This window comes from Rana temporaria, chromosome 4 (assembly GCF_905171775.1).
Source record: "Rana temporaria chromosome 4, aRanTem1.1, whole genome shotgun sequence".
NCBI lineage: Eukaryota > Metazoa > Chordata > Amphibia > Anura > Ranidae > Rana > Rana temporaria.
In genome coordinates, this window is record NC_053492.1 from 398,976,726 (window position 1) to 399,003,667 (window position 26,942).

The 26,942-nt window shown below is 47.6% G+C and overlaps 1 protein-coding gene across 4 annotated transcripts in view; it reads left to right on the forward strand.

Moving 5' to 3' along the window:
- The first annotated feature begins 314 nt into the window (after positions 1–314).
- The window catches only part of RALGAPA2 (Ral GTPase activating protein catalytic subunit alpha 2), a 456,753-nt gene continuing 430,125 nt past the window's right edge, over positions 315–26,942 (forward strand). For 3 of the 4 annotated variants that reach the window (XM_040351179.1, XM_040351181.1, XM_040351182.1), the window contains exon 1: positions 315–751. In XM_040351179.1, the coding sequence (XP_040207113.1) occupies positions 646–751 (106 nt within the window). In that variant the 5' untranslated portion in view covers positions 315–645. The remainder of the gene's footprint in view (positions 752–26,942) is intronic. The other variant, XM_040351180.1, reaches the window with a different exon arrangement.

A 26,942-nucleotide genomic window follows, 5' to 3' on the forward strand; every position in this document is an offset into this window, starting at 1 on the left:
AGGATAGCTGTGCAGCAGGATTGTGTATATGTGGATGGACAGGAATACACATAACTCATGTTTTATTTATGTACTTTGTCCCGCAGTTCAGCTTTAATACGTGTGTGAATGGGAAGCTGCAAGCGACGAATGACCACCCTGCAGCAGGTGGAAGCACCTCGCCGTCTGTAAGGATCATACTACTGACAGCATCTTAAACTTGTCCCCGCCTCTTCCCGCGGCAGCCACCCTATCAGCGATCGCCCAGCCGTGCGTTGCAGGCCTCTGTTTAGCTGCGCGGTCCCTGAGGAGCAATGTGAAGTGAGGCTTGGAACGCACGGCCCCAGACGGCTCTTCCGCATTGGGTTCCTTCCCCTCCCCACAATGGTGTGACGTTATTGCTGGTCAGTTCCGTGTTTACACACCCCGGGGAGGAAGAGAGGGAGAAGAGGGCAGACAGCCGGGAAAGGAAGGCTGGAGCAGGGGACACTGCGCCGCACCACAGTGACAGAGGTAGACAGACAACAAAGGCAGTGCCTGTTCTCCCTGTCCTCTCATTGTGGGGGGACATGCTGCGCTGTTAGTGAGGGAGGCTGGGGATATCAGGTGACCCATCACCCTCCTCACACCATCCACATACACCGCTGAGCCTCGGCCCTGAGCGGGATGTTTTCCCGAAGAAGTCATGGAGACCTCAAGAAATCTACACAGAAAGTTCTGGACCCAAAGAAGGACGTTCCCACCCGCCTCAAACACCTCCGAGCTGTGCTGGGTAAGTACTACTCTGTGTACTGTGCTGGGGATGTACTACTCTGTGTACTGTGCTGGGGATGTACTACTCTGTGTACTGTGCTGGGTAAGTACTACTCTGTGTACACTGTGCTGGGTAAGTACTACTCTGTGTACTGTGCTGGGGGATGTACTACTCTGTGTACTGTGCTGGGGGATGTACTACTCTGTGTACTGTGCTGGGGGATGTACTACTCTGTGTACTGTGCTGGGGGATGTACTACTCTGTGTACTGTGCTGGGTAAGTACTACTCTGTGTACTGTGCTGGGGGATGTACTACTCTGTGTACTGTGGATGTACTACTCTGTGTACTGTGCTGGGGATGTACTACTCTGTGTACTGTGCTGGGGATGTACTACTCTGTGTACTGTGCTGGGTAAGTACTACTCTGTGTACTGTGCTGGGGATGTACTACTCTGTATACTGTGCTGGGGATGTACTACTCCTGTGCACTGTGCTGGGGGATGTACTACTCCTGTGTACTGTGCTGGGGGATGTACTACTCCTGTGTACTGTGCTGGGGGATGTACTACTCCTGTGTACTGTGCTGGGGGATGTACTACTCCTGTGTACTGTGCTGGGGGATGTACTACTCCTGTGTACTGTGCTGGGGGATGTACTACTCCTGTGTACTGTGCTGGGGATGTACTACTCCTGTGTACTGTGCTGGGGATGTACTACTCCTGTGTACTGTGCTGGGGATGTACTACTCTGTGTACTGTGCTGGGGGATGTACTACTCTGTGTACTGTGCTGGGGGATGTACTACTCTGTGTACTGTGCTGGGGGATGTACTACTCTGTGTACTGTGCTGGGGGATGTACTACTCTGTGTACTGTGGATGTACTACTCTGTGTACTGTGCTGGGGATGTACTACTCTGTGTACTGTGCTGGGTAAGTACTACTCTGTGTACTGTGCTGGGGATGTACTACTCTGTGTACTGTGCTGGGGGATGTACTACTCTGTGTACTGTGGATGTACTACTCTGTGTACTGTGCTGGGGATGTACTACTCTGTGTACTGTGCTGGGTAAGTACTACTCTGTGTACTGTGCTGGGGATGTACTACTCTGTATACTGTGCTGGGAATGTACTACACTGTGTACTGTGCTGGGGATGTACTACTCCTGTGCACTGTGCTGGGGGATGTACTACTCCTGTGTACTGTGCTGGGGGATGTACGACTGTGCTAGGGGATGTACTGTACTCCTTGTGTACACTGTGCTGGGGATGTACTGTACTCCTTGTGTACACTGTGCTGGGGATGTACTGTACTCCTTGTGTACACTGTGCTGGGGATGTACTACTCTGTGGACTGTGCTGGGGAATGTACTGTACTCCTTGTGTACACTGTGCTGGGGGATGTACTACTCTCTCTACTGTGCTGGGGATGTACTGTACTCCTTGTGGACTGTGCTGGGGATGTACTGAGGGTGTACTTTCTGTGTACTGTGCTGGGCATGTACTGTACTCTGTGTGTACTGGGCTGAGTGTATACTATACTGTGCTATGCTATGCTGTGCTGAGTGTGTGCTTTGCAGGGGATGTAGTGAGTGTGGGCTATGCTGGGTGTGAAGTGTACTGAGTGTTTACCATGCTGTGCTGTGTATGTAGTGTGCTGTGTATGTAGCCCACTGACTGTGCTGTGCGGGATATGTAGTGTAATTTGCTGTGCTAGGTATGTGTATATAGTGTAGAGCTGCACAATTAATCATTAAAAAATCGTGATCTCGCTTCGTCCCCCCCCTCCCCCGACGATCTCCGATGCAGAGTTTGCAGATTCTTTCTTTTAAGTGGAGAGACTTATCAGATGTCAAAAGAAAATATCGGGTCAGTCTGCCAAGTTTTTTTAACAGGAAACATTGTAACTAACGCTTCCTTCTAAGGCCCCTGTCACACTGCCGGACCGCTCAGGTCCACCTGTCAGTTTTTTCGGCAGACCTGAACGGCCGCTCCATGCTTCTTTATGGAGCGTCGGATGTCAGCGGTGACATCTGCTAAAATTAGACGGATGGGCATACGACGCCTTCCATCCTGCCGGATCGGGTGAGATCTGATGAAAACGGACATGCTGTCCGATCTCTCCATAGGAGACAGCAGTGCTGGACAAGCCCCTCCCCACCCGGGGAGCAGAGAGGGACCTGCCATCCGCCGGCTCAACGGCGATCAGCGGAGAGATCTCCCGCTGAGCTGGCGGAGCGCTGCAAGCGGATCCATCCCCGTGTGGAATGGGCCTTAGATCAAAGGGATAACTTCTGTGTGTAAAGAAAAAATCTGGGCAGTCTGCCAAGTTTGTAACAACATGAAACATTGCAACTAACTTCCTTCTTGGCGCAAACTTCTGTGTTAAATGCAGGAAGTTTAACCACTTAAAGTCCAAATCTTTTTCTGACACTTGTTTCTTAAATTAAAATCAATATTTTTTGCTAGAAAATTACTTGGAACCCCCAAACATAATAATAATAAAAAAAATATATATATATATATATATATATATATATATATATATATATTACAGACCAAAAGTTTGGACACACCTTCTCATTCAAAGAGTTTTCTTTATTTTCATGACTATGAAAATTGTAGATTCACACTGAAGGCATCAAAACTATGAATTAACACATGTGGAATTATACATAACAAAAAAGTGTGAAACAACTGAAAATATATTTCATATTCTAGGTTCTTCAATGTAGCCACCTTTTGCTTTGATTACTGCTTGGCACACTCTTGATGAGCTTCAAGAGGTAGTCACCTGGCGCAGCACCCCATCACTCTCCTTCTTGGTCAAATAGCCCTTACACAGCCTGGAGGTGTGTTTGGGGTCATTGTCCTGTTGAAAAATAAATGATGGTCCAACTAAACGCAAACCGGATGGAATAGCATGCCGCTGCAAGATGCTGTGGTAGCCATGCTGGGTCAGTATGCCTTCAATTTGGAATAAATCCCCAACAGTGTCACCAGCAAAGCACCCCCACACCATCACACCTCCTCCTCCATGCTTCACGGTGGGAACCAGGCATGTAGAGTCCATCCGTTCACCTTTTCTGCGTCACACAAAGACACGGGGGTTGGAACCAAAGATCTCAAGTTTGGACTCATCAGACCAAAGCACAGATTTCCACTGGTCTAATGTCCATCCCTTGTGTTCTTTAGCCCAAACAAGTCTCTTCTGCTTGTTGCCTTTCTTTAGCAGTGGTTTCCTAGCAGATATTCTACCATGAAGGCCTGATTCACACAGTCTCCTCTTGAGGCCGGGTACTCACGACCAAACATGTATGGTGAAAGCGGTCCGTCGGACCGTTTTCACCATACATGTCTGCCAGAGGGCTTCTGTACGATGGTTGTACACACCATCGTACAGAAGTCCGCGCGTAAACAATACGCGGGGCGTGTCCGCGGTGTCGATGACGCGGTGTCGCCGCGACAATGACGCAGCGACGTGGGCGGCCCGCCTTTAAAATGCTTCCACGCATGCGTCGAAGTCATTCGACGCATGCGAGGGACGGCGGGCGCCTGGACATGTACGGTAGGTCTGTACTGACGACCGTACATGTCCGAGCGGGCAGGATTCCAGCGGACTGTTTTAAAACAAGTCCAGGAATATTTGTCCGCTGGGAAAAGGCCCGGCGGGCAAATGTTTGCTGGAATTCGGCCCGCTCGCGCCCACTCACGACCAAACATGTCTGCTGAAACTGGCCTGCGGACCAGTTTCAGCAGACATGTTTGGTCGTGAGTACGGGGCCTGACAGTTCTAGAGATGTGTCTGCTGCAAAAGGTGGAAGAACCTAGAATATGAAATATATTTTCAGTTGTTTCACACTTTTTTGTTATGTATAATTCCACATGTGTTAATTCATAGTTTTCATGCCTTCAGTGTGAATCTACAATTTTCATAGTCATGAAAATAAAGAAAACTCTTTGAATGAGAAGGTGTGTCCAAACTTTTGGTCTGTCCTGTGTGTATGTATGTGTGTGTGTGTGTGTGTGTGTGTGTGTGTGTGTATATATGTGTATATATATATATATATATATATATATATATATATATATATAATTAGCAGAGACCCTAGGGACTAAAATGGCAATTGCTGCAATTTTTGATGTCACACTGTATTTGCTCAGCAGTCTTTCAAATGCAATTTTCTGGGAAAATATACACTTCAATTAATAAAAAAAAAAACACGAAACAGTAAAGTTAAGCCATTTTTTTTTTGTTTTTAATGTGAAAGATGATGTTACGCCGCGAGAATCGTGATCTATCTGCTAAGCAAACAAATCGTGATTCTCATTTTAGCCAGAATCGTGCAGCTCTAATGTAGTGTACTCGGAGTGTGCTGTTCTGGGTATGTAGTGTGTGTGCTATACTTAGTGTGCCGAGTATGTAGTGTGTTGTGCTGTGCTCAGTATATTCTGTGCCGGGCTTGTACAGTTGTACTGTACTGGTTTTGTAGTAACTTGTGATAGGTGTGTAGTGTGCTTGGGTATGTGTTGTGCCGAGTGCATAGTGTGCCCTGCTGGAAATGATGTGATCTGTGCTGGGTCAGGTGTCTGCTGTGCTGGATGTGTAGTGAGCTGTGTCGGGTATGTAGTGAGCTGTGCATTGCTGTCTGTGTGTTGTGCTGGGAGCCCACAGTTGGCTCTGCTGCCCACAGACATGAGATGCCCCCCCCCAATCATGAGATGAATCTACAGTGCTATGAATCTCTCTCTTGTAGACACGTCAGGAAGTGGGAGGAAATCTCTGCTAAGTGAAGGAAATCCTCTTGTAGAGAGTTGTCACCAGCATAGGTGTTCTTGGAAGTTTTCTCCTCTAGTCATGTTCTGATGACCGCTCCGGACTTTGGCCCGTTTTGCATGGGTGCCCTCTGTTCTGTCCCAGCATGGGATCCTAGACCCCCTGCTGAGTCGGATTACAATGAAAGTGGATGTTACATATCTGTCCAGTCTGATTTTTACTCCTCCTTGTGATGGAGGAAAAAGGGGTCCATGTAATCCCTATAGGTGACCAGGTGTAAGCAGACATGGGACCTCCTATCTCCTCTCCTATCCAGGGGCACTGGATTCAGACTTTTCTCTGCTTGGTCTGATGAACCTGAATGGACCCGGGGATGTGGGTACACATAGGCAGCCACACACCTTCTTATATCCGGCCACTCATACACTGTGGGAAGTTTTCGATCAATGTAATCGCAGGTCATAAACAAAGTGACAGAAGAACGTCCATGTGAAAGGGGCTTTTTCTCGCGTTAATTCCTAGCGGCCCTGGCCCCCAGGATAGAGAGGGGGACTGTCTCCAGAGGTGATACAGACTGAAAACATCTCTGATGTGGGTTTAGCTTTGGATCCAAATCGGGTCCTTTGTTCATATGTAAACAAGCACATATGTAAACAAGCACATATGTAAACAAGCACAGGTGATATGTACACAATGTTGTGTTTGTGTGAGACGTGACCTGCTTACCTGGGTGCACAGACCTCAATGTCCTCAGGCACGGACTATGGGGCACATGTGGCCCTCAGGTCCCACTGTTGGTGCTTAGTGTACAGCTTTTAGTAGGTGCTTAGTAATTGTATGCTGAGATGCCTGCTTCATATTACCATAATTATGTATTGTGCCTAATTGAATTTGCTGTTGAAATAATTGATAATGAATAGACAGATTTTCTGCTACTGATTTCTCTTACTGTATATAATGCTGGTCATTAAATCTTGGGAAATCTGACCTTGGCTCAGTCACAGCAAGGTTGGGAATTTCTGATCAAATACAACAAACATATCACATTTCTGCATGTGTTTGTATGAAGAATTGGCTTTTGTGTGCAGTTGTGGCTTGTATACAACCTCTGCTGAGTCTGTGGAGGTGATCTAAACTGATGTCTGAAGCACACACATCCACTGTCCACATTTCAACCTGACTATGTAACTGTGGAAAGCGTATTTTACAAACTTAGTCCATTAGTGGTGTCACTGACTTGTGCTTGAATTAATCTATGACCAAAACATTATTCATTTATTTATAGATAAAATCTAGATTTGCCTTGAATTTAATAGGGGAAGGTTAGGAGGTTCTGTTTTTTTAATAAGGATTTTATTGCTGGTACCCTCTGGTAAGATTTACCCTTTCTATTCGTCATCAGAGGGACAACGCCTGTTCCAGTGACTACTGTCTAAAGCAGTGTTTCTTAAAGCGGAGCTCTGCTGAAAAAAAAATATTAAAAGCCAGCAGCTACAAATACTGCAGCTGCTGACTTTTAATATTAGAACACTTACCTGTCCTGGAGTCCAGCGCCGTCCGCAGCAGAGGACGAGCGATCGCTCGTCACTCTGCTGCCCCCCCCCGCCATTCTCAGTGAGGGAACCAGGAAGTGAAGCGCTCTGGCTTCACTGCCCGGTTCCCTACGGCGCATGCGCGAGTCGCGCTGCGCCTGCTGACTGGCTCCCGCTGTGCTCTGGGAGCCGAGTGTTCCCAGAACACAATGGGGGGAGGACGGGAGGTGACGTCCTGCCTGCAGTCTGCCCGCAGACTGTGGCCGGAAGTGGGTGCAAATACCTGTCTTTAGACAGGTATCTGCACCCCCCCCCCCCTGAAAGGTGTCAAATGTGACACCGGAGGGGGGAGGGTTCCGATCAGCGGGAGTTCCACTTTAGGGTGGAGCTCCGCTTTAACCTTTTTTTTTTTTTTTTTTTTTTTTTTCAGTCTCGAAGGCACCCTACTTTTAAAAAAGCAGTCCCACCACCTTAGAAAAGCAGTTCTGATTTGTATAGTGAGGTTTATGGAGTTTAGGCCTCAAACTCAGAGCCAGTATTTAAACTACTCTAAATGAAAGAAGTCCTGTGAGTTGTTGGTTGTGTATATCTGCTTGATTTGATGGTCTTTAGGAAAAGTTCTTTGTGTTGGGCGTAATAAAAGGCTGTAAAATGTGTTGGTGCCTTGTTTAACTACTATTTGTATATGATTATCACACGGGGAACTCTCACTGTAATTCTGTCAGCAGAACATTAACTATATTCACCAGGGGAAAGAAAAATCCATAAAACTTGGTTCACACAGGATTTGGTTTGTAAGCACTAGTCTGAAGGCAATGGGGTTGATGTACTAAAAAGCAAATAGGCCGTTCACTTTGCTAGGGGATTTTTCCCCAGAGCTTAGTGGTTTAGGGTGTCTGTTTATGAAGCAGGGAAAAATTCCATTCTCCGGTATTCACAGAGAAGCTCGTTCTCCTCTGGATGCCAGTTTATGAAGCGGTGTAGATCGCTTCTGCTTTTGAAGGAATGAAGCGATCTACAAACACTTCCAACAGTGGAGAACGCCCCCTGATACTGGAATCTCGTGAGACTTTTATGAGTTCACAGTACCAAAAATTCACTGAAACGCAGAGATGTCCGTTTATCAAGCGATGATAAATTATCACTGCTCAGTACACGGACATTCCTGGAGGAGACCTCCACCTAGTTTACAAAGTATCTGTCACACACACAAAATAGAGAGAGACAGACATGGCAGGGGACATGGTAGTGACTTGGGGGGGGGGGGGGCGTCGGGGCGGTATGGATGTCTGGACGAGGAAATAAAAAAAAAAAAAAAAATCTTCCTCCTTCCCCCAGGGATTCTCTCTTCACTTCCCGATTTCTCCACCTTTGAGCTGGTGAATCGGGGAGGGAGAATTTTAAACTGTCCGTTTCTGTGTCAGTCAATCACAGATGCTCAGTGTGTGGAGATGATCGGGGTAAAACACGTTCTCCCCCAATCATCTGTTTCATAAACCGTTAATGCAGGGCTCGACAAATCCCGGGCGCCAGGTCGCCATGGCGACTAAAAATAGGGTCCTGGCGACTTGAATTGGAAGGGGGCAAAAAAAAAAAAAAAATTTTTATTTTTTTGAGCTGGGGCCATCTGGTGGTGAGCCGTTGGTATTACAAGTTATTACCACCAGATGTGAGCTGGCGCCATCTGGTGGTGGCCGTTGGTATTACAAGTTTAGCATTACAAGTTAAACAGCAATTCTAATGTTGTTTTTCACTATTTTCACTGCCATCTTCTTCCCTCTAATTAGAACCCCCAAACATTATATATATTTTTTATCCTAACACCCTAGAGAATAAAATGGCGATCGTTGCAATACTTTCTGTCACGCCGTATTTGCGCAGCGGTTTTACAAGCGCACTTTTTTTTTTGAAAAAATTACACTTTTTTTCATTAAAAAATAAGACACCAGTAAAGTTATCCCCATTTTTTTTTTATATTATGAAAGATAATGTTACGCCGAGTAAATTCATCCCCAACATGTCACGCTTCAAAATTGCGTCCGCTCGTGGAATGCCGACAAACTCTTATCCTTTAAAATCTTCATAGGCGACGTTTAAAAAAAATCTAGGGCTAGAATTATTGCTCTCGCTCTACCAATCACAGCGATACCTCACGTGTGGTTTGAACACCGTTTACATATGCGGAGGCTGCTCACGTATGTGTTCGCTTCTGCGCGCAAGCTCGTCGGGACGGGGCGCGTTTTCTGGCTCCTAACTTTTTTACCTGGCTCCTAGATTCCAAGCAAATTTGTCAACCCCTGCGTTAATGGACTGTGATCAGTGGTGATTCTTGGGATCACCGCTGATCACAGTTTCATAAATGGACACCAAGGTGAAACTCTGACTTCCACTCTGATAAACAGCAAACTCTCCATGTGTACTCATTGAGTCTCTCTCAGTTCTGACGGGTCACTGAAAAGTTCTTCCTGCATTACCTAAAGAGTACACCTGGATGGTTATATTACCTTTTTTTTTTTTTTACCACGTTCATTAAGCCTTTGCCTTTAGTAATTCAACCCCCTATGTGTACAGCTAGTATTTAAAAGGCTTTTGGTACATCTTGTTAGTGCCGTTTATTTTGGAATGTTCTAGAATCAGATATTTCTGGACTATGGTTTAACCGGCAGTGGTTCTCAACCTTTCTAGTGCCGTGACCCTTTGATAAAATTTCCCAAGTTGTGGGGACCCCTAACGGTAAAATTATTTTCCTATCGTGGGTTGTCGTCAAACACGTAATTTGAACCCCTATCCCACGGACATTTAGCGCTCCCTGAGTCCCTTCCACTCGTACAGTATTAAAACCCCTTATAGTACATTTTAGGATGTACCACTCTTTCTCTTTGTTCTCCTTTCTTTCCCTTTTATCTTTCTCTATCCTCATTTCTTTGTTTCTTTATCGTACATCACGGGACACAGAGCAGCATAGCCATTACATATGGGTTATATAGTGTACCTTCAGGTGATGGACACTGGCACTCTCCGACAGGAAGTTCCCTCCCTATATAACCCCCACCCATAGTGGGAGTACCTCAGTTTTTTCGCCAGTGTCTTAGGTGTTGGTGCACGTTGAAGGTTGTGCCTGCAGTTTGTCCTTGGGACCAGGGCCAGCCGACCGGATCCGTCCAAGGTGCTTCATAGCCAAAGTGGACGGTACCCGGGCCCCAATTCGTGGATGGGGTTTTGCCTATAATGCCTCTCCTTGGAGGGCTGGACTCTGGGTTCCAGGACTGGGTTTTTTAACCTATGGATACCTGCTGCCAGTAGTGCTGTATAGGTCCAGGTGTGTGGTGTTCCTGACTTGGACCCCGGTCCCTGAAGGTCTATGACCATACCCACGGTGAAGGGGGAAGATTGGGCCTCTTGCATGAGCAATACCCTGCGGCGTGGAAAGGTAAGCGGGGGGCCTACGGAACTTGGTTTGTCAGTGGGCTCCCCACAGGGGACTCTGGGGAAAAGCCTTTTTTTATGCCTCTGTGCATGGGCTAAAGAGAAACCACAAAGTCTGCATGACTGGATGGCTCAAACACCCAGGTATACTGTTCCTCTGGCTGGGCTAATAGACTGCTGCTGCTGCTACAAGGTGTTTTTGCTCCATGAAATGTAAAGGGGAGCATGTCAGGTTTAAATTACTTACTTCCTGATGTCTGTGTGTCTCCAGCAGCTCCCGGGCTCCTCTCCCCACATGGATTCGGCTTCCTGCTTCCTGTAGAGCGGCGTCGGGAGCGCGCAGCGCGCGCACTGTTATAGACGCCGACGCTGCGTGAGGGGCGGGGGACGCCCAGGGAGTTCCCTCCCCTCTGTACATCAGAGGGAAAACTCTATTTAGCCTGTCAGTTTGCTGAAGGCTGTGAAGGGACACGGAGCAGCGATGCTGAGCTGAGCAGGATAGGTTTGCCTATGTTATGCTGACACAGTGACACCTAGTGGCCGTTTTTTTGTACACACCTTGCTAAAGAGCTGTTTTAAGCTCATATTTTCTCTGAAAAGCCGGTGTACTAAGTAGCAGTCAGAGTACTTAGCATTTGGTACTCTCTTAGCCCAGCATTAAGGGAAGCAATATTAGGATATGATTAAGCCCTTGGGGCTCAATATTGCTATCTCTTGTTAGGTTTTGGGAAGTTTAGTTTTCTGTCTAACATTACCCTAGCCTAATTTTTTTCCTCATTTATTTAAATGTGTGTTTTTCTCCAGCTATTACAGTTAGTTGTATATTAGCGGAGTATCTCAGATTTGTTTATTATGGCTCCTAAGGGTGCAGGGAACGCTAAAAATGCTAAAGGTGTTAAAAAGCCGAAGGGTTCCCCATCGGGCTCGGAGGATATTTCCCAGAATCCACCTGCCCCTACCTCCCCGGAGGATCCGGAGGTTGCTGCCCTGGGTGAGCCATCGGGGTTGCTAGGTGCTATGGCGGGCCCTATTCAACCAACTCCTTCCTATGTAACGGAAGAGATGTTAGCCTCCACCTTGGGTGGATTTGAAAAAAGGATGGCCGCTCTTATTACGGCCTCTTTATCCGGGAAGAAGCGGGCTAGGTCCCCGTCTCCCAGGTTTGAATCTCCTGAGGAAGATGTCCTTTCCACTGAGGAATTGGAAGATACAGGAGACCAGGCTGAGGATCACCTGGACCATTTAGGTTCTGAAGATTCTACTATAGAAGAACCTTTTTCAGCTTCTCACGCAGAAAAATTATGGGTCCAGTCCTTAACGGATATGGTGCGGTCAGCTTTTAAAATGCCTTTGCCTCAGCCTCTGGCCTCCGCTGTGTCCTCATTGGGCTCCCTAAAAGCGCCCCAAGCCAACCTGGTGTTCCCGGTCCATCCTTTATTAAAGGACCTGATATTTCAGGACTGGGTTAAGCCAGACAGGATTTTTTTGCCTCCTAAAAGGTTCACAGTTATGTACCCTTTAGAGGAGGAGTTTTCAAGGAAATGGGCTGTCCCCACTGTTGACGCAGCCATATCATGTGTCAATAAAGCGTTAACGTGTCCGGTGGACAATATTCACATGTTCAAAGATCCTGTGGATAAAAGGCTTGAGACCTTACTGAAGGCATCCTTTGCCACAGCGGGGGCAGTGGTCCAGCCAGCTGTAGCTGCCATTGGCGTCTGCCAGGCTTTAAAAGACCAGGCCAAGCAGGCCCTAAAGGACCTTCCGGCTCAACAGGCTCAGGACTTAGCCGATCTACCTAGAGCTTTATGTTTCGCGGTAGACGCTATCAAGGATTCAATCCAACAGGCGTCCCGCCTATCCCTGTATTTGGTTCACATGAGAAGATTACTTTGGTTAAAGAACTGGTCTGCAGAAACCCCCTGCAAAAAACTCCTTACAGGATTCTCCTTTCAAGGAGAGAGATTGTTTGGAGAAGATCTTGACAAATATATTCAAAAGATCTCTAGTGGTAAGAGCACCCTTTTGCCGGTTAAGAAAAGGTTCCGAGGTCCCTCTTTTAAGCGCCCAACCTCTCCAGTTCCAGGGCCCTCATTCTCTAGGCAGTATCGACGGCCTCCTGGACGCGCAGCTGCAAACAGGCCCCAAGGGCAAGCTGCAGGGAACAAGAGACCGTGGAACCGTAAGCCGGTTAAGGCTGCCCCTAAGGCAGCCTTGTGAAGGGGCGCCCCCACTCTCTCGAGTGGGGGGAAGACTCCGGTTGTTCTCGGAGTTGTGGGGGGCCCAAGTTACCGACCAATGGGTTCTGTCCTCAGTAACTCAGGGGTACAAGCTGGAGTTTCGGGAGTTCCCCCCTCCTCACTTTCAAACGTCAAGACTTCCAGGCGACCCTCAGAGACAGGCATCGCTTCTGTCCGCCCTAGAGCGACTCCTATCTCAAGGAGTGATTATGGAAGTACCAGCAGGGGAGCAAGGACAAGGGTTTTACTCAAACCTCTTTGTTGTCCCGAAGCCAAACGGCGACGTCAGGCCTATTCTGGACCTAAAGTTATTAAACCGCTTTTTAAGAGTCCGGTCTTTTCGAATGGAGTCCATTCGTTCGGTGGTGGCCGCCCTCCAAGGAAAGGAGTTCTTGGCCTCCATCGATATAAAGGACGCATACCTGCACGTTCCGATTTTCCCAGGCCATTACAGGTATCTGCGTTTTGCCCTAAACTATCGGCATTATCAGTTCGTGGCTCTTCCGTTCGGACTAGCCACGGCCCCTCGGGTTTTTACGAAGATCCTGGCCCCCGTATTAGCCATCCTAAGGGAACAGGGCATTCTGATCATGGCCTACCTAGACGATCTTCTGGTAGTCGACCACTCAGCGGCCGGTCTAAATCGGGCAGTGTTGCTAGCAGTAAACTGCCTAGAGTCCCTGGGTTGGGTTCTAAACCGGGACAAATCGGCTTTACAGCCCACAAGAAGGTTGGAGTATCTAGGTCTGATTTTAGATACAAGACAACAACGGATCTTCCTGCCCCAGTCCAGAGTGGACTCGATAAGGGAGTTAATCCACATAGTCCTAAGCAGCACAAGGCCATCTATACGCCTCTGCATGCGCCTGTTGGGAAAGCTAGTGGCCACCTTCGAGGCAGTGCCCTATGCCCAGATCCATTCTCGGAGGCTACAGAGAGCAATTCTCACGGCCTGGGACAAAAGACTCCAGGCCTTGGATCTTCCCATTTCCCTTCCCTATGCGGTAAGGCAGAGCCTGTGTTGGTGGCTAGTCACAAAAAATCTTCTGAAAGGAAGATCGTTCAATCCCCCCTCATGGAGGATAGTAACCACGGACGCCAGCCTATCAGGTTGGGGTGCAGTCCTAGACGATTTAACCCTACAGGGGAAATGGTCAAGGGCAGAATCAGCCCTACCCATAAATGTCTTAGAGATCCGAGCAGCTCGGTTGGCTCTTTTGGGCTGGACGGAGGTTCTGCAGGGCTCCCCAGTAAGGGTACAATCCGACAATGCCACTGCCGTAGCTTATATAAACCACCAGGGTGGCACCAGGAGTCAGGCAGCCCAAAGGGAGGTAGATCGGATCTTTTCATGGGCAGAAGCCCATGTCCCCTGCATCTCAGCTATCTTTATCCCCGGGGTGGACAATTGGCAAGCGGACTTCCTCAGCCGCCAACAGATGTCCCCAGGGAGTGGTCCCTCCATCCCGAAGTGTTCCAGGTCATTTGCCGGAAGTGGGGTACTCCGGAGGTGGACATTATGGCGTCCAGATTCAATGCCAAAGTAGCAAAGTTTGTCTCTCGAACGAGGGATCCATTGGCCTGCGGGACAGATGCCTTGGTGTGCCCTTGGCATCAGTTTGCGCTAATCTATGCCTTCCCTCCAATACGGATGCTACCCCGTCTTCTTCACAGAATTCAAAGGGAACGCAAGCCAGCGATTCTAGTGGCCCCAGCGTGGCCCAGAAGACCTTGGTACTCCTTGATAAAAAGGATGACCGTAGAGGAGCCTTGGGTCCTCCCTCTACGTCCGGACCTCCTCTCACAAGGGCCATTCTACCACCCTGCCTTACAGGCCCTAAATTTAACGGCCTGGCGGCTGAGTCCCTGATTCTCAGAAACAGAGGCCTTTCAGGGCAGGTCGTTTCCACCCTTATAAACGCAAGAAAACCAGTTTCCAGGTTAATATACTATAGGGTGTGGAAGGCCTATATTACCTGGTGTGAAACCAGGAAATGGGATCCCCGCAAATATACCATTGGGAGAATCCTGGAGTTTTTACAGTTGGGAGTGGAAAAAGGTTTGGCGGTCGGCACAATCAAGGGGCAGGTGTCTGCCTTGTCGGTCTTCTTCCAGAGATCTTTGGCTGCCCATTCCTTAATGAAATCCTTTTTACAAGGTGTTATTCGGGTGAATCCCCCGATTAAAGCTCCCCTGTATCCTTGGGATCTTAATTTGGTTCTATCGGCCTTGCAAAGGCAGCCCTTTGAGCCCTTGTCCGTGATCCCTTTTGTCCTTTTGACTAGGAAACTAGTGTTTCTGGTGGCCATGGCATCCGCCAGAAGGGTGTCGGAGTTGGCAGCCTTGTCATGTAAGGCACCTTATTTATTATTGCATAAGGACAGGGTCGTTTTGCGGCCGCTTCCGTCCTTCCTGCCTAAGGTGGTATCAAATTTTCACCTTAATCAAGATGTGATTCTTCCATCATTTTTTCCAAAGCCTTCTTCTAAGGAAGAGAGGTTACTACATTCCTTGGATGTAGTTAGAGCTGTAAAGATTTACTTGGAAGCTACAGCCCAGATTCGTAAGACGGACGTCTTATTCATTCTGCCGGAAGGGCCCAAGAAGGGCCAGGCAGCGTCTAAGGCCACTATTGCTAAGTGGATTAGGCAGACGATTATTCAGGCCTATGGCCTGAAGGGGAAGAGTCCACCCTTATCGGTTAAGGCTCATTCCACTAGAGCTATAAGTGCCTCTTGGGCAGCGTATCACCAGGTCCCTATGGCTCAGGTCTGCAGGGCAGCAACCTGGTCATCTGTCCACACATTTGCAAAATTTTATCAAATGGACGTTAGGAGGAACGCTGATTCAGCCTTTGGGCAGGCGGTACTACGGGCCGCAGTTTAATCTCCTCTTGTCCGGTGGCACCTCTTGTTTGGTTTTTTCTGGTTGTCTCCCTCCCCTCATGGAGCATTGCTTGGGGACATCCCATATGTAATGGCTATGCTGCTCTGTGTCCCGTGATGTACGATAAAGAAAAAGGGATTTTTAATAACAGCTTACCTGTAAAATCCTTTTCTTGTAGTACATCACGGGACACAGAGCTCCCACCCCTCTTATGGGGAATTTTGGGATGCATATTGCTTGCTACAAAACTGAGGTACTCCCACTATGGGTGGGGGTTATATAGGGAGGGAACTTCCTGTCGGAGAGTGCCAGTGTCCATCACCTGAAGGTACACTATATAACCCATATGTAATGGCTATGCTGCTCTGTGTCCCGTGATGTACTACAAGAAAAGGATTTTACAGGTAAGCTGTTATTAAAAATCCCTTTTTTCACCATCCCTTTCTAGCCATCTTTTTTCTCTTTCTCTCCCTTTTTTTTGTTCCTCCCCCTCTTTTCCTCTGCCTTCCATGTAGTTTCTATTTTTGTTCCTTCTCTTACTCCCTTACTCCCTGGCGGGGAGTTGGGATCAGTGGCAATGCTGGTGGGGAGTTGGGATCAGTGGCAATGCTGGTGGGGAGTTGGGATCAGTGGCAATGCTGGTGGGGAGTTGGGATCAGTGGCAATGCTGGTGGGGAGTTGGGATCAGCCAACTTAGGTGCTCTTGATCAAGGTCAACTGCTGATCTGAAAACTGTAGTGGGGACTTTTAAAGGCAACTCTAATCACAGGTAGTGTTACTGTGTCTCCAACTTTGTGGTTTCTTGTAGCAGTGACACCTATGCTGAAATCAGCAGATAGGGTCTCCTCCAGCCCCTCCCACTTCACATTCCTCACCAGTCAGCTGACCTCTAGTCCCTGCCCCCCAGCTATGCCGTGAACTGAATGGGCAGCTGTGAAGAGGCTGAGTGGGCGGCCGCGGGCTTCAGGAACAGCCCAGGTTTTGGTTACCTCTGGCAAATCCTCATTTGACCCCCAAGGGGGTCCCGACCTCCAGGTTGAGAACCACTGGTTTATCGGCTCCTAGGTTCTAGTATTGTTTGGAATTTCTGTGAAGCCTTACTGGATCTTAAATCATCCAACTCTTCTATCTTCACTGCCACTAAACAGACCTTGATGAGAGCCTGCTGGTTGTCTGAGACCCTGACCGTTATTTCGGTGACACAAAAAATGTCATGGCTAGTGAAAAGCTATTGCTCAAATAAAAATGTAGACCTGTCCTTATTTTTGGGGAGAATTCTCTCTGGACAATTTAACCCTCCATGGACTAAGGGTTGAAGCGTCGCCTCACGTGAAGATGTTTGCCCCAGCCTGACTCCAACCCTTTTATCTTCCCCCCCCCCCCCCTTACCTCCTGTCTATCTTTACACTACAGGTCTTTTTTTCTTCTAAATATGATTGAGAAGTACCCTTCTGATAATGGCTTCCTCCCCCTTAGGACTAATGTTTTTATAGGGGTGCTTTATCCTAACTGTTACCAGACCCCAAAGTGAAAACTAGACTATATACTGAATGTTTGCACTTATTTACCATTTGTAACCGGGTCCTTGCACATTCTTGTCATGCATGGCACCTTGATGCACTTGCACCTGGATTTCTATTTTGTGCCCAATGTCGGGATGTGTTCTTTTTGAAGTTCATCTGAGTTTTTGTTCTATGGTTATTTAACATTCACACTGCAAGTGGACCAATAGAGCATAATTCAACATTCCCATATTGCTTGATTACATTTAAGTTGTAGACTTTATAACAAACCATACCTGTATGAAGTGTGAATGCACCCTTCTTGTGGCCTTTGTGTTAAGATGCTGCCTCTTTGCTGACCCCCAAAACCACTGCATGTACTCTACACTTGGGTGTGTTTGACTCTCTCGGTTTTGTGTATAAATGACCCAGTGATGACAGGGTGACTTTGAAGATAATCTATGGTCAGAGCATACATGTTCCTTTTTAATAGCAACAGTATTGTAATAGTAATTGAAACAATAGTTATGTAAGACAGTGCCATAAAAGCTTAGTTGAAAATGTTTCTTTTTATGTTGAGTTCTGCCTGTCTGCTGGCCATCTCTTTCCACAAATTTCTGGATTCCCTACATCAGTGGTTCTCGACCTTCTAGTGCCGTAGCCTGTGACCCCTTGATAACATTTTCCAAGTTGTGGGGACCCCCAACAGTAAAATTATTTGTGTAGCGTGGGTTGTCAGCACCCAAGGCAAGACAAGTAATTTGCGCCCCTAACCCGCAGACATTTAGCGCTGCCAGGGTCCTTTTAATGGCAACTATAATCGCAGGTAGTGTTACTCACTGTGTCTCCGACTTTGTGGTGTCTCCTAGTAGTGACGCCTATGCCGAAATCAGGACATGGGGTCTCCTCCAGCCCCTCCCACTTCACATTCCTCACCAGTCAGCTGACCTCTAGTCTCTGCCCCCCAGCCATGCCATGAACTGAATGGGCGCCTGTGAAGAGGCTGAGTGGGCGGCCGCTGGCTCCAGGAACAGCCCAGCTGGGTGGCCACAGGATCCAGGGATAGCCCTGCTGGGCGGCCGCAAATAGGCTGGGAGAGCGGTGCAGGCTTCAGGAACAGCCCAGGATATGGTGACCCCTGGCAAATCTTTATTCGACCCCCGAGGGGGTCCCGACCCCCAGGTTGAGAACCACTGCCCTACATGCTTTGCAACTTCTCTGTTGCTGTTTACTTTCACTTTCTAAGGACTATATATCCCATGGTACCTTGCTGCTTGCAAGAAGTGATTTCTGTACTGACACTGCTTCCAGAAAGTCCTCCTCTCAGCACCTCTGTAGTTCAGAAGGCAGGCTCTGTAAAATGTGTGACACATCAGTGCCTACTCGCTGGGAATAGTGAATGTGTGTTGCATAATTCAAGGCAGTAAATGTGTGGGGATCTTCACATAGTAAGTTTACAAACTTCAAGACTGTTTGTTTGGATTAATAGGAGTAGGCTAGAAATTACTGAAATATATACATTTTGTCATTTGACCATTTAAGCTTTAAGGGCCCTTTCACACGGGGCGAATCAGTAATGATCCGCCTCCGTGTGTCTGTCAGCTCAGCGGGGATCCTCCGTAAAATCCCTGCTGAGCCGTCGGCTGACAGGGCGGCCCCCGCACACTGTGGGGGGATCGGATGAACACGGACCGTGTGTCCGTGTTCATCCGATCCGCAGACGGAAGAAAAAATAGGATTTTCTTCCGTCCGCAAAATCAGAGTTTTGCGGAGGCGGGTGATTATGTTTGTCAGCGGATGTTCATCCGCTGACACCCGCAATCACATTGGGACCAATGTATGTACCGTTTTCATCCGCAAACGGATGGATGAAAATGCGGACATACGGTCCGCACATGTGAAAGGGGCCTAAGTAACGTTGTACATCTGGGTTGTCACAGAAAACAAACTGCTGCTCGACCTTTTGTTTTAGCAGATAACTGTTGCTCGACTTCTGATTATGTTATCTAAAACTCACCATACACATTAGTGTGACTGTTTAGTCTTCGTAGAAAGCTCCTTTTCAAGTTTACCAAAATGATATATGCAAATTGAGGACCTACTTAAATATTCACTTTTGTTCACGCTGCGACTCCTTTGTCGTGCAACTATGCAGTGCAAATTGCTTGCTACTTTAAGTCTATGAGTAGTACAGGAACCTTTTTAAGGCCCCTTCAACACGGACGGATAGAATGGTGCTTTTAGCTGCAGATTTTACCGCAGCTAGAAGCACACAATGCTTTCCTATGACACCCTTCACACACTACGGTTACCTGCGGTTTTGTTACCCGTGGTTTTGTGTGGATAGAAAAAATAGAACTGAAAGCGTCCAGCTGCGATGTCTCACAGCTATCGGCACATAACCGCAGAGCATTGTGTCGGCTGCGTTTAATATGAATCTTGAGGGGGAACTCCATGCAAAATTTTAAATAAAAACCTGGTATGGGTTCCCCCTACAGGAGCATACCAGGCCCTTGGGTCTGCTATGGATTTTAAGGGGAACCTCAGTACGCTGAAAAAAACGGCGCGGGGGTTCCCCCAAAATACATACCAGACCCATATCCGAGCAGCAGGCCGGTCAGGAAAGGGGGTGGGGACGAGCGAGGCCAGGGCCCCTTCCCGACAACCCTGGCCGTTGGTTGTCGGGGTCTGCGGGCGGGGAACTTAACGGAATCCGGGAACCCGTCTGGTTCTCTTCCGACGGGGGGGTCCCGGTCTTCACCGCCGTCTGGTTCTCTTCCGCCAGGGCCCCCGGGGGGCCCGGGCTTCTGTCGCCTTCTGCCTTCTTCTCTTCTTCGATGTTGAAACCTCGCTTCCTGCTGCTGTAATGCCATGTGCGCGGCTCGCACCGATTTTATATAGGCCCCTTATGACGTCACAGTCCCATCATGCTTCGAGTGGTGACGATTTAGGGGGCGGGGTCACTGGGTGATATCCGCCCCCTTATGTCGTCACCACCCGGAGCATGATGGGACTTTGACGTCATAAGAGGCCTATATAAATCGGTGCGAGCCGCGCACATGGCATTGCAGCGGAAGTAAGCGACGTGTCAACATCGAAGAGAAGAAGGCAGATGGCGACAGAACCCCGGGTCGTAAAAGAGCTAAAGAGAATGGGGGGCCTACAGCGCTCGCTCGTCCCCACCCCCTTTCCTGACCGGCCGGGCTGCTGCTCGTTCGTGTGAAAGGCGCCTAAAAGTCATGACTTGCGTTACATTGATTGGAACAGCCGCCTCTGAAATGTGTTTTTTACTTGTCATGTGATTCTCTTTGTCTCAAGTCGCATGCCAAGGCGCGCCAGTGTGAACCAGAGCTTAGGAAGGTCCTTGTAGAAAATACAGTGCCTTGAAAAGTTTCCACATTTTGTCATGTTGCAACCAAAAACGTAAATGTATGTTTATTAGGATTTTATGTGATAGACCAGTGATGGCGAACCTTGGCACCCCAGATGTTTTGGAACTACATTTCTCATGATACTCAACTACACTGCAGAGTGCATGAGCATCATGGGAAATGTAGTTCCAAAACATCTGGGGGTGCCAAGGTTCACCATCACTGTGATAATCCAACACAAAGTGGCACATAATTGTGAAGTGGAAGGAAAATGATAAATGGTTTTCACAATTTGTTACAAATAAATATGTGAAAAGTGTTGCGTGTTTTTGTATTCAGCCCCCTGTACTCTGAAACCCCTAACTAAAATAGAAGCAATTGCCTTCAGAAGTCACCTAATTTGTAAATTGAGTCCACCTGTGTGTAATTGAACCTCAGTATAAATACAGCTGTTCTGTGAAGCCCTCAGCCCTGGTTCACACTGGGCTGCGGGAGTGAAGCCGTGCGAGTTCAGCTTCAGTTCGGCTTCACTCCCGCTGGCAGTCCCGATTTCGGCCGCGATTTATGAGACATCTGTGCAGGTTTCTGCACAGATGTCTATGTAAATCGCGGCCAGAAATCGCAAAAAGTAGGAACTACTTTTTGAAATCGGTGCAGCGCCGTCGCACCGATTAGGACAGTGTCATTGCCGGCAAATGCCGCCGATTTGAGATGCGATTTCACATGTGAAATCGCATCTCAAATCGAAGGAAATCGTACCCAGTGTGAACCTGGGCTCAAGGTTTGTTAGAGAACCTTAGTGAACAAACTGCATCATGAATGCCAGGGAACACATCAGACAGTCAGGGATAAAGTTGTGGAGAAGTTTAAAGCAGGTTAGGTTTTAAAAACAATATCCTAAGCTTTGAACATCTCACGGAGCACTGTTCAATCCATCATCCGAAAATGTAGCGGCACACCTGCAAACCTACCAAGACATGGCCGTCCACCTAAACTGACAGGCGGAGCAAGGAGAGTATTAATCAGAGAAGCAGCCAAGAGGCCCATGGTAACTCTGTAGAAGCTCCAGAGATCCACAGTTTAATTGGGAGAATCTGTCCACAGGACTACTATTAGTGGTGCACTCCACAAATCTGGCCTTTATGGAAGAGTGGCAATAAAGCTATTGTTGAAAGAAAGCCATAAGAATTCCCATTTGCAGTTTGTGAGAAGCCATGTGGGGGACACGGCAAACATGTGGAAGAAGGAGCTCCAGTCAGATGAGACGAAAAAAGTGAACTTTGTCCTAAAAGCAAAATGCTATGTGTGGTGAAAAACTAACACTGCACACCATCCCCACTGTGAAACATGGTGGTGGTAGCATCATGTTGTGGGGATGCTTTTCTTCAGCAGGGACAGGGAAGCTGGTCAGAGTTGATGGGAAGATGGATGACACCAAATACAGGGCAATCTTAGAAGAAATCCTGTTAGACCTCATGTACACTGCTGTTGCTAAATGGACTTTTAGGAGCAGTTGGGCATTTTTTTTCATGATCTCTCCTCTGTTATCTTATTTGTCCATGTACACAGGGTCATTTATAGTCATTTCTAGGCAGTTAAGTTTAGAGGCATTTTTTGGAATGCAAAAGTTTACAGGTATTTCAAGTGCCAAATGCATCTAAACGTGGTAATTCGCATTTAGCTGTGTTTCATTTACAGGGGTTTTCCATTTTTGGCTATTTAACCGCTTCCATACAGGGCATTTTCACCCCCTTCCCGCCCAGACCAATTTTTAGTTTTCAGCGCTGTTGCACTTGAATGACAATTGCGCGGTCATGCAACACTGTACCCAAATGAAATCTCTGTTTTTTTCCCCCCACAAATAGAGCTTTCGTTTGATCATCTCTGTGGTTTTTATTTTTTGCGCTATAAACAAAAGAAGAGCGACAATTAAAATTTTTTTTTTTGATTTAATACCACAATTTTTTTTTCTCCCCCTCAGCTTAGTCCGATACGTATTCTTCTACATATTTTTGGTAAAAAAAATCACAAGCGTATATTGATTGGTTTGCGCAAAAGTTATAGCGTCTACAAAATAGGTGATAGATTTATTGCATTTTTATTTTATTTTTTACTAGTAATGGCGGCGATCTGCGGGACTCACAAGGGGAGGGGACTCACAAGGGGAGGAGACCGATCTGTGTTCCTCTGTGATGGGAACACACATCGGTCTCCTCACCTCTGATAGGAGGTGGATCCGTGTGTTTACACACACAGATCCACACGCCCTAGATTGCCGGGAAGAATGGACGTCATATGACGTCCACCCGGATCGAGGGAGGGTTTCTGCCGGCGTCATTTTATAATGGCACGGTAAGGAAGGGGGTTAAAAAAAAATATCGATCTAGAGCAGACCTGGGCAAACTACGGCCCGCGGGCCGTATACGGCCCGGCGGACCTTTTAATCCGGCCCACCCCCGCCGCCGAAACCGCCGCCGCTGCCACGTTAATCACCGCGGCGGGGAACATTAGACAGCGTTCGTTTGAACAGCTGTTTTCCCCGCCGCGCATAGACACTCCCCCTTGGACGGATCTGTCCAATCGCGAGCAAGGGGGAGTCACATAGACACTCCCCCTTGCTCGCGATTGGACAGATCCGTCCAAGGGGGAGTGTCTATGCGCAGCGGGGAAAACAGCTGTTCAAACGAACGCTGTCTAATGTTCCCCGCCGCGGTGATAACAGTAGGCAGGGCCGGGAGGGGTCACACGCAGCCACTTGTGCCAACACACGCAGCCACTTGTGCCAACACACGCAGCCACTTGTGCCAACACACGCAGCCACTGTGCCACCATAAATTGTCGCCACTGTGCCAATCACACGCAGCCACTGTTCCCAAACACAGCCACTGTGCCAATCACACGCAGCCACTGTGCCAATCACACGCAGCCACTGTTCCCAAACACAGCCACTGTGCCAATCACACGCAGCCACTGTGCCAATCACACGCAGCCACTGTTCCCAAACACAGCCACTGTGCCAATCACACGCAGCCACTGTGCCAATCACACGCAGCCACTGTGCCAATCACATGCAGCCACTGTGCCAATCACACGCAGCCACTGTGCCCATCAAACGCAGCCACTGTGCCAACACACGCAGCCACTGTGCCAACACACGCAGCCACTGTGCCATCAAACGCAACCACTGTGCCATCAAACGCAACCACTGTGCCATCAAACGCAACCACTGTGCCATCAAACGCAACCACTGTGCCATCACACGCAGCCACTGTGCAATCACACGCAGCCACTGTGCCATCACATGCAGCCACTGTTTAATCAATTGTTATTGATTAAACAGTGGCTGCCTGTCCCCAGCCTCTGTCCCCCTCCTGTGTCATGTCCCCAGCGTCTGTCCCCCTCCTGTGTCATGTCCCCAGCGTCTGTCCCCCTCCTGTGTCATGTCCCCAGCGTCTGTCCCCCTCCTGTGTCATGTCCCCAGCGTCTGTCCCCCTCCTGTGTCATGTCCCCAGCCTCTGTCCCCCTCCTGTGTCATGTCCCCAGCCTCTGTCCCCCTCCTGTGCCATGTCCCCAGCCTCTGTCCCCCTCCTGTGTCATGTCCCCAGCCTCTGTCCCCCTCCTGTGCCATGTCCCCAGCCTCTGTCCCCCTCTTGTGTCATGTCCCCAGCCTCTGTCCCCCTCCTGTGTCATGTCCCCAGCCTCTGTCCCCCTCCTGTGTCATGTCCCCAGCCTCTGTCCCCCTCCTGTGTCATGTCCCCAGCCTCTGTCCCCCTCCTGTGCCATGTCCCCAGCCTCTGTCCCCCTCCTGCGCCATGTCCCCAGCCTCTGTCCCCCTCCTGTGCCATGTCCCCAGCCTCTGTCCCCCTCCTGTGCCATGTCCCCAGCCTCTGTCCCCCTCCTGTGTCATGTCCCCAGCCTCTGTCCCCCTCCAGTGCCATGTCCCCAGCCTCTGTCCCCCTCCTGTGCCATGTCTATAACAAGTACTCGTACCAGTTTTCCAACAATGATATTTACTGCTTTTTATAAAGAAATACAATTGATTTTATGCAGTATTGAGTTTAGCCTTTTGGCCCGGCCCTCCAAAATATTTTTAGTTTCTCATGTGGCCCCATCGAAAAAATAATTGCCCACCCCTGATCTAGAGACTGAATTCGGTACAACCAGCCTGTCCATAGATGGATCAAAATTCAGACACTCCTTTCTGAACTGCTCAAATGTTATTCTATCTATGACCAGTTTAACACATTAGTTAAAAAATAAAAAAAAAAATATATATATATATATATATATATATATATATATATATATATATATATATATATATATATATATATATATATATATATATATATATATATATATATATATATATATATATATATATATATATATATATATATATATATATATATATATATATATATATATTAGTGCTGTCAAGCGATTACAATTTTTAATCGCATTAATGTCAAAGTTAACTCACGATTAATCGCACGATTAAGGAGGTTCACCCTTTAAAACATTTTTTTTTTGTTTTCTTATTTTTTTTTTTTATAATATTAAATTGTGTTTTTTTATTTTTTTACATTTTGATCACTTTTATTGCTGTCACAAGGAATCTAAACATCCCTTGTGACAGCAATAGGTGGTGACAGGTACTCTTTATGGAGGGATCGGGGGTCTAAAAGACCTCCGAGCCCTCCTTTGCACTTCAAAGTATTCAGATCGCCGAAAACGGCGATTCTGAATACTGTGTACTTTTTTAAATCGGGCGCCATTGGCAGCCGAGAAACCCGGAAGTGACGTCATGACACCGCTTCCGTGGTTTCAATGCGGAGACTGAATCAAAGCCGCTTAGTGTCAGTCTCTAACCTGGACACAGAAGGCGGCGGATCTAGGATCGGGTCTCCCGGTGGGACGGGAGGCCCGATCAGAGTGGCGAAAGGCGGCGGGAGGGGGGGGATGTCCCCTCCCGCTCCTCCGGCATAACAACCGAGCGGCTTTTAGCCGCATCGGTTGTTATGTTTGGATAGCCAATCGCCCGCTCTACCCGAATGCCGCCTCGTTAATCGCGCGATAAAAAAAATTGACGGCGTTAACATGGGTTTGCGTTAACGCCGTTAATAGCGCGTTTAACTGACAGCACTAATTATATATATATATATATATATTTTAAAACGCTTCTAAACACAATCGCGACATGCAAATGCGGCAAAACAGATGTTTAAATATCGTTTAGGAGAGGTCTGAAAAAGACTTTAGATGCGGCGGAGGTTCACCTTCCAGCAGGACTACGACCGTAAACATACAGCCAGAGCTACAATGAAATGGTTTAGATCATAGCATATTCATGTGTTAGAATGGCCCAGTCAAAGTCCAGACCTCAATCCAATTGAGAAGCTGTGGCAAGACATGAAAATTGCTGTCCATAGACACTCTCCATTCAATCTGACAGAGCTTCAGCTATTGTGCAAAGAAGAATGGGCAAAAATGTTTCTCTATAGATGCCCAATAAGACTTGCAGCTGTAATTGCAGCAAAACAAGCCTCTACAAAGTATTGACTCGGGGGGGGGGGGGGGGGGGGGGGGGGTGTGCACACCTTTTTACGTTTTTGGTTGTAGGATGACAAAATGTTTTAAAATACTTTTTCAAGGCACTATAGTTGTGTGTTGATCAAAAGGCTATTGTACATTCAGACTGTAATGCACATGGTGAGCTTAAAGCTTTGGAAGCTTAGATTAGACGCAATGAGAGTGCAATGGCTTAGTGGTTAGCACTATTACCTTGCAGCACTTGTGTCCATGGTTTAAATCCCAGCCAGGACAGTACCTGCTAGACTTTGCATGCTCTCCCTGTGTGTTTGTGTGGGTTTTCTCCGGGTACTCCAGTTTCCTCCTTCACTCCAAAGACATGCTGGTTATTTGCTCCTATCTAAGTTTGTATGTACAAATTGGCTATGTACACGTATTACTACTTTCTGGATGCTGGTCCCAAACCTGTGTAAATGAAGACGGTTGAGGAAACACCTGGAAAACTAGATTGCCCAGAAAATGCATTGCAAAGGCCCTTAAGTGTAAATGACACAATGCACAGAGAATCTCCAAGAGTCAGAATTGACTGAATGTCATACACACAGCTGCCATGAGCTTTGTGGATATTTCATATTATTAGAGTGTGCATCAAGTGTGTGTGTTTTATTTTTTGACCAGGCGCTATTAGATGTGCGTTGGCCCAGAAAATCGCCAAGGCACTACCACTATGCAGGACTACTAAATGGCAAGCAAAGCCTGCACATGTAATGAGTACATTTAGCTCATGTAAATATACATCATAGAAACAAGGAATCATTTTAACATTTTGTGTTTGACAAAATAGAATATTATAAGCAATCTAGTCACTTGCACTTTTTATTTTTATTGTGAAGTCAAATGGCTGAGAAGATTGTTACTCTTGGTTTCTTTTTTCTTTTATGAAGCC